General features: G+C 36.0%; 1 protein-coding gene across 1 annotated transcript in view; it reads left to right on the forward strand.

Moving 5' to 3' along the window:
- Window positions 1–7,337: 7,337 nt before the first annotated feature.
- The window catches only part of LOC125153524 (zinc finger protein 585A), a 64,651-nt gene continuing 59,283 nt past the window's right edge, over window positions 7,338–12,705 (forward strand). Inside the window, exons 1-3 of the mRNA XM_047836749.1 lie at window positions 7,338–7,427; window positions 7,795–7,921; window positions 8,253–8,348. Coding sequence (XP_047692705.1) covers window positions 7,419–7,427; window positions 7,795–7,921; window positions 8,253–8,348 — 232 coding nt within the window. The 5' untranslated portion in view covers window positions 7,338–7,418. The remainder of the gene's footprint in view (window positions 7,428–7,794; window positions 7,922–8,252; window positions 8,349–12,705) is intronic.

Raw genomic sequence — 12,705 nt, forward strand, 5'->3', positions numbered from 1 at the left:
GAGACAGAGACAGAGCATGAGCAGGGGAGGGGCAGAGAGAGGGAGACACAGAATCTGAAGCAGGCTTCAGGCTCTGAGCTGTCAGGACAGAGCCCAATGCAGGGCTCAAACTCAAACTAGATCATGACATAAGCTGAAGTCGGACGCTTGACCAACTGAGCCACCCAGGCACCCTGTTCTTTCTTGCTTTTTAATATAAGTATTTATAGATACAAGTTTCTCCCTTAGCACTGTTTTGCTGTGTCCTGTAAGTTTTGGTATACTATATTTTTGTTTTCATTCATCTCTCAGTATTTTCTTTTTTCCACCTCTGAGTATTTTCTAATTTCTCTTGTGATTTCTTCTTTCATACATTGATTGTTTAAAATTGTGTTGTTTAGTTTTCACAATTTTGCGAATTTTCTAGTTTTCATGTTATAGATTTCTGACATCATCACATTGTGGTCAGAGAAGATACTTTATATGGTCTGTCTTTTAAATCTATTGAGATCTAATCTGTGTCCTAACGTGTGGTTTATCCTGGAAAATATTTCACGTGCACTGAGAAGAAGAATGTATATGCTGTTGTTATTGGGTGGAATGTTCTGTATATGTCTGTTAGTTCTAATTGGTTTACCTTGTTAATGGTCTCTATTTCCTTACTTATGTTTTGTCGTGTTTTATCCATTATTGTGAGTGAAGTAATGAAGTCTCCAATTATTATTGTAGAACTATTTTGCCCTTTAGTTCTGTCAGCTTTAGTTTCGTATATTTTGATGGTCTGTCATTAGGTTTATAAATGTTTATAATTGTTATATCTTCTTGGTGTATTGAGCCTTTTATTAATATACAATGTCCTTTGTCTCTTGTACCTTTTTTGAATTAAAGTCTATTTTGTCTGATACTAGTATACCCAGTTCTGATTTCTTTTGGTTACTATTTGCATGGAATATCTGTTACCTTCCACTCACTTTCAACTGGTTTGTGACTTTGGATCTCAAATGAGTCTCTTGTAGACAGCTTATATTTGGATCATGTGTTTTTCTCCATCATGCTGATCTCTGTCATTTGATTGGAGATTTTAATCCATTTACCTGTAATCACTGAAAAGGAGGGACTTACTTCTATCATTGTGCTAATTGTTTTTATAAGCTCTGTAGCTTTTTTTGTCCCTCATTCCCTAAATTCCTGTCTCCTTTTGTGTTTAGTTGATTTTTTTGATAGTGAAAAGTTTAAATTCCTTCTTAATTTTCTTTTGTGTATATTCTCCAGCTATTTTCTTTGTTATATTTAACATCCCACAGTTACAATATTCTAATTTGAATTTATAGCAGCTTAACTTCAATGACATACAAAAGCTTTTCTCCTTTACATCTCTATCCCCACCCCTTTTGGTTGTTGATGTCACAGGATTACATCTTTATACATTGTGTGCCCCCAATCATAAACTGCTAATTCCTTTAAATGCATTAATCTCCTAATTAACCTAGTGTAGAGATACACACTAAGGTCACAGTAATACTAGCTATTACAGTAATAATTGCTTTTTTCTATAAATGTATTAGTTTCTTAAATTGTGTAGAAAACAAAAAAGTTACAAGCCATTGTTACAATAATACTAGCTTTTGTAATTTCTCATTTATTTACCTTTATTAAGATCCTTATTTGGGGGCCCCTGGGTGGCTCAGTCAGGCATCTGACTCTTCATCTCAACTCAGGTCTTGATCTCAGGGTCATGAGTTCAAGCCCTGCATTGGGTGTGGAGCCTACTTAAAACAAAACAAAACAAGAACCTTTAAGATCTTTATTTCTCCATAGACATTCAAGGGGTACTGCCTAGTGTTCTTTTTTTTTCTTTATGCAAATATTTATTTAAATTTGAGTTAGTTAACATACAGTGTAATGTTAGTTTCAGACGTAGAATTTAGTGATTCATCACTTACATACAACACTCAGTGCTCATCACAAGTGCCCTTCTTAATATCCATCACCCATTTAACCCATCCCCCTCCCACTTCCCCTCCAGCAATCTTCAGTTTGTTCTCTATACTTAAGAGTCTGTTTTATGGTTTGTCTCTCTCTCTCTCTCTCTCTCTCTCTCTCTCTCTCTCTCTCTCTCACTCTCTCTCTCTCTCTCCTTTCTTTTCACCTTGAAGAACTCCCTTGAACAGTTCTTGGATGGCTTCTCTAGTGTTCACAAGTTCCATCAGCTTTTATTTATCTGGGAATGATTTGATTTCTCCTTCACTTTTGTAGGACAGTTTTGCTGGGTATAGGATTCTTGGTTGACAGGATTGTTGTTGTTGTTGTTTTTCCATTGAGCACTTTGAATATATCTTCCCATTGTCTTCTGGCCTTCTGTTGAATAATCCTATTGAGGATCCCTTGTATGTGATGATTCACTTCTCTCTCTCTACTCTGAAGATTCATTCTTTGTCTTAATCTTTTGAAAGTTTGATTACAGTGTGTCTCATTGTAGGTCTTGAGTTCATGTTATTTGTAGTTCATTGAGGTACTTGCATATTTATATTCATTTTTGTCATCATATTTGGGAAGTTTTCAGCCATCATTTCTAATATGTTCTCTCTGCCCCTGTCTCTGTTCTCCTTCTAGGACTCACATGACTTGTATGTTGGTCTTTTTGATGGTGTCCCATAGGTCCCTGAGACTCCATTTGCTTTTCATAAATCTTTTTTTCTTTCTGTTCCTCAGAGTTGATAATTTCCATTGTCTTATCTTCAAGTTCATTGATTATCCTGCTTGCTTAATCTGCCTTTGAATCTCTCTATTGAAATTTTCATTTCTGTTATACTTTTTGGCTCCAGAATTTCTTTTTGTTTTCTTTTTAGGTTTTCTATCTTTTTCTTGATATTTTCATTTTGTTTACATATTGTTTAATTGACTTTCTTCAAATCTTTAGTTCTTTGAACAGTCTAAGGCCATTATTTCAAATGCTGTCTAATATATCTGCCGTGAGATCTTTTTTAGGGACAGATTCTGATGAATTATTTTTTTCCTTTGAATGGGACATACTTTCCTTTGTTTTTGTATGCCTTGTGATTTTTTTGGTGAACACTGGACATTTGAATCTAATAATGTGGTAACTCTGGAAATCAGATTTTCTTCTTTCCTCCAGGGTTTGCTGGACTTTGTTGTTGTTGTTGTATTGATTGATTGATTGATTGGTTGGTTGATTGTAGGCCATTTCTGTGCCAAAGATAAGCTGGGTATGTAAACTTAAAGCCTTCTTATGTTTTTTCTGAGCCTTTCTTTAGGCATGCACAGTAACTTTCTAATTTTTCCTGTATATGCAGCTATTTTCTTTTGTTTTTTAAATTAAATTTTTAATTTTAATTCCAGTATAGTTAACATACAGTGTAGTATTAGTTTCAGGTGTACAATGTAGTGATTCAGCAATTCCGTACATCACTCAGTGCTCATGATGATAAGGATACTGTTTAATCCCCATCACCTATTTCACCCATCTGCCCACTCATCTCCCTTCTGGTAAGCATCCGTGTGTTCTCTATAGTTAAGACACGGTTCCTTGGTTTGTCTTTTTTTCCCCCTTTGCTCATTTGTTTTGTTTCTTAAATTTCACATATAAGTGAAAGCTTATGGTATATTTGTCTTTCTCTGGCTGACTTATTTTGCTTAGCGTTATACTCTGCAGCCCTATCCATGTCATTGCAAATGGCAAGATTTCATTCTTTTTAAGGCTGAATAATGTTCCATTGTATATATGTATGTGTAGATACACACACACACACACACACACACACACACACACACACACCCTGCATCTTCTTTATCCATTCATCTATTGATGGACAGTTAGGTTACTTCCATAATTTGGCTATTGTAAATAATGCTGCAATAAACATACGGGTGCATATATCCCTTTGAATTAGTGTTTTGTATTCTTGGGGTAAATACCCAGTTGTGTGATTGCTCGATAATTGTGTAGTTCTATTTTTAAGTTTTGAAAGAACCTCCATACTGTCTTCCACAAAAGGAAATAGAAGCAGAACAGCAAAGACAGCCTAAACCCAGCAGAAGAAGAGAAATAATAAAGATCAAAGCAGAAATAAACAATATAGAATCTAAAAAACTGTAGAGCAGATCAATGAAACCAAGAGTTGGTTTTTGAAAAAATAAACAAAATTGATAAACCTCTAGCCAGGCTTCTCAAAAAGAAAAGGGAGATGACCCAAATAGATAAAATCATGAATGAAAATGGAATTATTACAACCAGTCCCTCAGAAATACAAGCAATTATCAGGGAATACTATGAAAAATTATATGCCAACAAACTGGACAACCTGGAAGAAATGGTCAAATTCCTAAACACCCACACACTTCCAAAACTCAATCAGGAGGAAATAGAAAGTTTGAACAGACCCATAACCAGCGAAGAAATTGAATCAGTTATCAAAAATCCCCCAACAAATAAGAGTCCAGGACCAGATGGCTTCCCAGGGGAGTTCTACCAGACGTTTAAAGTAGAGATAATACCTATCCTTCTCAAGCTATTCCAAAAAATAGAAAGGGAAGGAAAACTTCCAGACTCATTCTATGAAGCCAGTATTGATTCCTAAACCAGACAGAGACCCAGTAAAAAAAGAGAACTACAGGCCAATATCCCTGATGAATATGGATGCAAACATTCTCAATAAGATACTAGCAAATCGAATTCAACAGCATATAAAAAGAATTATTCACCATGATCAAGTGGGATTCATTCCTGGGATGCAGGGCTGGTTCAACATTCACAAATCAATCAACGTGATACATCACATTAATAAAAGAAAAGATAAGAACCATATGATCCTGTCAATCAATGCAGAAAAGGCATTGACAAAACTCAGCAACCTTTCTTAATAAAAACCCTTGAGAAAGTCGGGATAGAAGGAACATACTTAAACATCATAAAAGCCATTTATGAAAAGCCCACAGCTAACATCATCCTCAATGGGGAAAAACTGAGAGCTTTTTCTCTGAGATCAGGAACACGACAGGGATGTCCACTCTCACTGCTGTTGTTCAACATAGTGTTGGAAGTTCTAGCATCAGCAATCAGACAATAAAAGGAAATTAAAGGCATCAAAATTGGCAAAGATGAAGTTAAGCTTTCACTTTTGCAGATGACATGATATTATACATGGAAAATCCGATAGACTCCACCAAAAGTCTGCTAGAACTGATACATGAATTTAGCAAAGTTGGAGCATACTGTCTTCCACAGTGTTTATATTCCCACCAACAGTATGTTATGTTCCCCTTTCCTCATATCCTTGCCAACACTTGTTTCTTGTGTTTTCTATTTTAAGCCGTTCTGTCAGGTGTGAGGTGATTTTTCAATTTTGGTTGTGATTTGCATTTCCCCGATGATAAGTGATGTTGAGAACCTGTTCATCTGTCTGTAGGCCATCTGTATGTCTTCTTTGGAGAAATTTCTGTTCGTGTCTTCTGCCATTTTAAAATTGGATTGTTTTTTGGCTGTTGAGTTATATAAGGTCTTTATGTAGTTTGAATATTAACGCTTTATTGGATATGTCATCTGCAAATATCTTCTCCCATTCAGTAGGTCTTCTAGCTTTGTTGATTTTTTCCTTTGCTGTGCAGAAGTTTGTATTTTGATGTGGTCCCAACAGTTTATTTTTGCTTCTATTACCCTCATCTCAGGACACATATCTAGGAAAATGTTGCTACAGCTGATATCAGAGAAGTTATTGCCTGTGCTCTCTCCTAGGATTTTTATGGCTTCAGGTCTCACATTTAGGTCTTTAACTCATTTTGAGTTTATTTTTGTGCATGATGTAAGAAAGTGATCCGGTTTCATTCTTTTGCATGTTGCTGTCCAGTTTTCCCAACACCATTTGATGAAGAGACTGTCTTTTCCCCATTGCATGTTCTTTCTTTGTCTAAGGTTAATTGATCATATAATTGTGGGTCTATTTCTGGGTTTTCTATTCTGTTCCATTAATCTATGTGTCTGTTTTTATGCCAGTACTATACTGTTTTGGTTACTTGTAATATTACTTGAAGTCTGGAATTATGATACCTCCAGTTTTGTTTTTACTTTTCAAGATTGCTTTGGAGATTTGGGATCTTTTGTGGTTCCCTCCAAATTTTAGGAATGTTTGTTCTACTTCTCTGAAAAATGCTATTGGTATTTTGATAGGGATTACATTAAATCTGTAGATTGCTTTGGGTAGTGTAGACATTTTAACAATATTTGTTCTTCCAACCCATGAGATACATTTGTTTTTTAATGTACTAGACTTTAATGTCTGACTCTCCAAAGGGGAAAAGTGAAACATGTGAGGCGAATAGAGGGATACTGGCCTTTTAAATCTCTTGGAAGTCATTTCAGCTGGAGAGGAAGGGGCTTGCAACAAAGGAGGAATTGCAGCAACAATAACCTGCTTCTTTGTCTGCATCTTTCGGATCAGAAGCAACAATCAGCAATCAGAGCACAAATTCCTGACATCTGGAGGACAGCATCCTTTTCTTTCACCCTAGCTCTTGTAAGCTATGTGCAAGCAGCTCCAAGGAAGTGCACAGGTGACTGCCACTTGGCTGGGGATGGATATCTGCTACTTTTCCAAGAGCTGAAATTGGCTAAAATTGACTGTAATTTACTATCCAATTCTTTCCTCGCAAGCCTTCAACAGACTCCGGGATTCTAAAAACAGTTACATCAGGCAGATTCTGCCAAGCAAAATTGTCATCTAGGTGGGGAGACAGATTCTGGTCCTTCCAACACCACCATCTTCCCATAATCTGAGGTCTTCTCTATTTCTTCATTTCAATAATGTTCACTCTTGCTTGTTACAGCAGAGTCATAAAAGCTTCTTTAAAGTAATTGATAATTTTAACCATCTGTTTCATTTTAACATTCCCATCTATTGGTTGTTTTTCTCTTATAAGTTGAAGTTTTTTTGGTTCTTTTACTGTGTGTTTGGAAAGCCATTCCTTCAAGAGCTTCAAATCCTTAGTGTAGGGGACAGCCATTAAGTTCTACATTCCCTCATATGATCCTTGTGTTTATTATGTTTGTTAGTAGTTGGCATGGACAAGGAGAAATGGACTAGGAAGGAGAGAGAAAATGATAGTTCTGTTTTAAAAAAATGCAAAATGTAACAAATAAAGAAAACTGCCATCTTGGCATCATGATGTATAAATGTATACATTTATACAGTATAAATGGATAGCTTAATGAATTATTACAAGGCAAATATTCTTGTAGTAATGGTAGTTGTATGTAACCTGATGATTCAGAGAGCTGTTAGCAAGTCTGATTTCTCACTTCCCTTTCTTTTCCTTTCTTAGTTTTGTCTTCTTTGAACTCAGCCTGTCTTCAAGGGAAGAGAGAGTAAAGCTGAAGAGAGAAGAAAGAAAAGAGTGGAACTGAATAGTATTTGTAATTCTAAGTCATGGCTGAGGTTATTGGTATTTTTTTCTCTTTTTCCAAGATTACAATAATTTCTTTCCAGGCCATTATATAAAGTTTCCTTATATTGAAACTTTCTTTCAAACTGAGCCCCATCCTGGAGCCTGGTTCCAAGCTCCTCCCTTCCAACAGTGGTGGGACTCATAGTCCAGAGCCTCAGTCCATACCATTCTCTTCTTTTTACACCTTTCCATATTCATTCAGTGAATCAATGAGCAATGAGCAAATATTGGCTCAGTCTTTTAATACGAGCACTTCCCTTAAGGAACCATGAAGTCATCCCTCATCAGATTTGGGCTTTAGTGAAGTAGAGATTATATGATGAATTTTATAAGTAATGCATAGCTTTGTTTCTACAGCAGGTAGTGATGTTCAGGGATGTGGCTGTAGACTTCTCACAGGAAGAGTGGGAATTTCTGGACCTGAAGCAGAGAAACTTGTACAGAGATGTGATGTTGGAAAACTACAGCAACTTGGTCTCATTGGGTAAGGACACCCCTCTCCCGTCTCCCAGTAATTAAGATTCTGCTTTATGTACAGATCTTTGTATAAACAACTTTTATGTATGCATATAGGACAGCTTTTTTGAACTTAGTACATAAAAGTAGTTGATACTGAAAAAAAAAAAAAAACCTGTTACCTAGAATGTCTCCATCCTCTGCTGTAAATTTTCTAGATGCCTTTCATCTTCCCCATCCTTTAGACAATCTTGACATATTTATCTGAGTTTTGCCCTTCTTCACCAAGGAATTAGGTCTGAATTTTGGATATCCTTGACATAACTAAGTCCTGTTTCCTTTTTTATTGTTTTCAATAGGACTCTCTCTTCCTAAACCAACTTTGATCTCCTTTTTGGAACAAGATAATGAGCCTTGGATTGTTGAGAGAGAGTCACCAAAAGGCCTGTACCCAGGTAGGTGAGGGAAATTTAGAGAGGGGGAAGCTGTGCAAGAATAGACCACCTGCTCAGTGAGATGATAGCCCTTAGGTGAGAGCATCCAGAATGTTCTTCAAAGAGGGAGGTGTTCTCTTTTTTTCCACAGTGACAAGTGTTCTGACTATAATTAAGATCCAGTTCTTTCCCTGTTTCTCTTTCTCTTTTGGTCTTAAATAGTTTCTCCATCTCCTGGTGTATGTATTTTCTCTAAATATTACTCTTATTTTAGCTACTTTCCAATAATCTGCACCCATTTCTTCACTAGTTTTTCTTTGATTCAGTGTTTTATTTATTCCATTTTTTGTCAGATCATAGAATACATTCATTTTTCTATGGTGGTAAAAAATACCCACATACATAACATTTGCCATTTTAACCATTTTTAAGCATTCAGTATAGTAGTGTCAATTATATGCACATAAGTTGTCCAACAGAGCTATAAGATTTTTTCATCTTGCAAAATTGAAATTCTCTACCCATGGAACAACCACTTCCTTTTCCCACCTCCTCATCCCCTGGCAACCATTTTACTTTCTGTTTCTAAGAGTTTGACTACTTTAGATATCTCATATAAGTAGAATCATGCAGTATTTGTCTTTTTGTCACTGGGTTATTTCACTTAATGTCCTCAAGGTTTATCCATGTTGTAGTATATGACAAGTTTCCTTCTTTTTAGGTCCAAATAAGATTCCATTATATGTATATACCATATTTTCTTTATCCATTCTACTGTCAGGACATTAGGTTGCTTCTACGTCTTGGCTATTGTGAATAGTGCTACAATTAACACGGGTGTGCCAACATCTCTTCAAGATCCTGTTTTCAATTCTTTTGGATATATACTCAGAAGTGGAATTGCTAGAACGTATGGTAACTCTACTTTAATATATTGAGGAACCTCTCAGGTTTCCATAGTGGCTCTACCATTTAACATTCCCACCAATAGGGCATGAGGGTTTCAATTTCTTCACATTCTTGTCAACACTTATTATTTTCTGTTCTTTTTTTTTTTTTAATTTTTTTTTCAACGTTTATTTATTTTTGGGACAGAGAGAGACAGAGCATGAACGGGGGAGGGGCAGAGAGAGAGGGAGACACAGAATCAGAAACAGGCTCCAGGCTCTGAGCCATCAGCCCAGAGCCTGACGCGGGGCTCGAACCCACGGACCGCGAGATCGTGACCTGGCTGAAGTCGGACGCTTAACCGACCAGGCCACCCAGGCATCCCTATTCCCAGACATTTTAATATGAATCAAAACCACAACGAGATTACCTCACACCTGTCAGAATGGCTAAAATTTACTACTCAGGAAACAACAGATGTTGACAAGAATGTGGAGAAGGGGGAACACTTTTGCATTGTTCGTGGGAATGCAAACTGGTACAACCACTCTGGAAAACAGTATGGATGTTCATCAAAAAATTAAAAATAGAACTACCCTGTGACCCAGCAATTGCACTACTAGGTATTTATCCAAAGGATACAAAAATGCTGATTCAAAGGGGCACATGCACCCCAATGTTTATAGCAGTGCTATCAACAATAGCCAAATTATGGAAAGAGCCCAAATGTCCATCGACTGATGAGTGTATACAAAAGATGTGGTGTATATATACAATGGAATGTTACTCAGCAATCAAAAAGAATGAAATCTTGCCATTTGCAACAATGTGGATGGAACTAGAGGGTATTATGCTAAGCAAAATAAGTCAGTCAGAGAAAGACAAATATCATATGATATCATTCATGTGTGGAATTTAAGAAATACAATAGATGAACATAGGGGAAAGGAAGGAAAAATAAGATAAAAACAGAGAGGGAGGCAAACCATAAGAGACTCTTAAATACAGAGAACAAACTGAGGGTTGCAGGAGGGGTGATAGGTGGGAAGATAAGCCTAATTGGGTGATGGGCATTAAGGAGGGCACTTTTTGGGATGAGCACTGGGTGTTATATGGAACTTATGAGTCATTAAATTCTACTTCTGAAGCCAATACTACACTATATGTTAACTGACTTGAATTAAAAAAGATTTATTCCCAGGTATTTTATTATTTTTGGTGCAATTATAAATGGAATTGTTTCCTTAATTTCTCTTTCTGCTACTTCATTATTAGTATATGGAAATGCTACTGATTTCTGGGTATTAATTTTATATCCTATAACTTTACTGAATTCATTTATTACTTCTAGTAGTTTCTTGGTGGAGTCTAGCATTGTCTATGTATAGTATATCATCTGCAAGTAGTGACAGTTTAACTTCTTTATCAATGTGGATGCCTCTTGTTTCTTTTTCTGGTATTATTGCTGTGTTTAGGACTTCCAGTATTTTGTTGAATAAAAGTGGTGAGGTGGATATCCTTGTCTTGTTCCTGATCTTAGAAGCTCTCAGATTTTCACCATTTAGTATGATGTTAGCTGTGGGTTTTTCATATATGGCATTTGTAACATTGAGGTATGTTCCCTCTAACCTACTTTGTTGAGTTTTTTTTCCTGGATGGATGTTGAATTTTGTCAAATGCTTTTGCTGCATCTATTGAGATGATCATAATGATATTTATCCTTCCTTTTATGGATGTGGTATATCACATTGATTGATTTGCAAATATTCAGTCATCCTTGTATCCCCAGAATAAATTCCACTTGATCGTGGTGAATGATCCTTTTAATGTATCGTTGGATTTGGTTTGCTAATATTTTGTTGAGGATTTTTGCATTTATGTTCATCAGGGATGTTGGCTGTAGTTTTTTCGTGTGTATGGTGTCTTTGTCTGGTTTTATTATTAGGGTAATGCTGGCTTCATAGAATATATTTGGAAGCATTCCCTCCTTTTCTTTCTTTGGAATATTTTGAGGAGAATAGGTATTAACTCTTCAAATGTTTGGTAGAATTCACCTGTGAATTCATCTCAGAGATACTACACTTAAAACAGTTGTCCCTTTGATTTACCATAACAATCCCAATTTTTAAAAAAGTTTTTATTTAAATTCCAGTTAGTTAACATACAGTGTAATAATAGTTTCGGGTGTACAATATAGTGATTCAGCACTTCCATACTAAACCCAGTGTTCATCACAACATGTGCACTCCTTAATCCCGGTCACTTATTTAACCCATTCCCCCCCACACCTCCCCGCTGGTAACCTTCAGTTTGTTCTCTATAGTTAGGAGTCTATTTCTAGGTTTGCCCCTCTCTTTTTTTCCCCTTTGCTTGTTTTGTTTCTTAAATTCTACATATGAGTGAAATCACATGGTATTTATCTTTCTCTGACTGACTTATTTCGCTTAGCCTAATACTCTCTAACTACATCCAGGTCATTGCAAATGACAAGATTTCATTCTTTTTTGTGGCTGAATAATATTCCATAATATGTATATACAAATATATACACATATACACACACATACACATACCACATCTTCCTTACCCATTCATCAGTAAATGGACACTTGGACTGTTACCATAATTTGGCTATTGTAGATAATGCCATATAAACACTGGGGTGCATGTATCCCTTTGAATTAGTATTTTTATATTCTTTGCATAGATATCTAGTAGTGAACTTGCTGGATTATAGGGTAGTTTTATTTTAACTTTTTGAGGAACCTCCATACTGTTTTCCACAGTGGCTGCACCAGTTTGCATTCTCACCAACAGTGCATGAGGTTCTCCTTTCTCCACATCCTCACCAACACCTGTTGTTGATTTTAGTCATTCTGACAGGTGTGAGGTGATACCTTACTGTAGTTTTGATTTATATTTCCCTGATGATCAGTGATGATGAGCATCTTTCATGTGTCTGTTAACCATCTGTATGTCTTACTTGGAAAAATGTCTATTCATGTCTTCTGACCATTTTTAAATTGGATTATTCATTTTTGGAGTGTTAAGTTTGATAAGTTATTTATATATTTTGTATACTAACCCTTTATCAGATATATCAGTCATTTGCAAATATCTTCTCCCATTTTGTAGGTTGCTTTCAGTTTTGTTGATTGTTTCCTTCACTGTGTAGAAGCTTTTATTTTTATGTAGTCCCAATTGTTTAATTTTTCTTTTGTTTCCCTTGGCTCAGGAAACGTATCTAGAAAGACGTTGTTATGGTTTTGGCCATAATTAATTCAAATAATTCTACTTGTCTCTCTCTTCTCCTTCTGGTATTCTAATTATGTGCCCTCTTGACATTATACCGTAAGTCTTGGATGATCTGTTCTGTTTTTTGTTTGTTTTGTTTTTAAATTCACTTTTCTTTTTGCATTCATTTTGGCAAGTTTCTATTGACCTATCTTCAATAGGGAAGAGGGAATCAGAATTCAGTCAAGATGCATAC

The sequence above is a fragment of the Prionailurus viverrinus genome, chromosome E2 (genome assembly GCF_022837055.1).
Source record: "Prionailurus viverrinus isolate Anna chromosome E2, UM_Priviv_1.0, whole genome shotgun sequence".
In the NCBI taxonomy this organism is placed as follows: domain Eukaryota; kingdom Metazoa; phylum Chordata; class Mammalia; order Carnivora; family Felidae; genus Prionailurus; species Prionailurus viverrinus.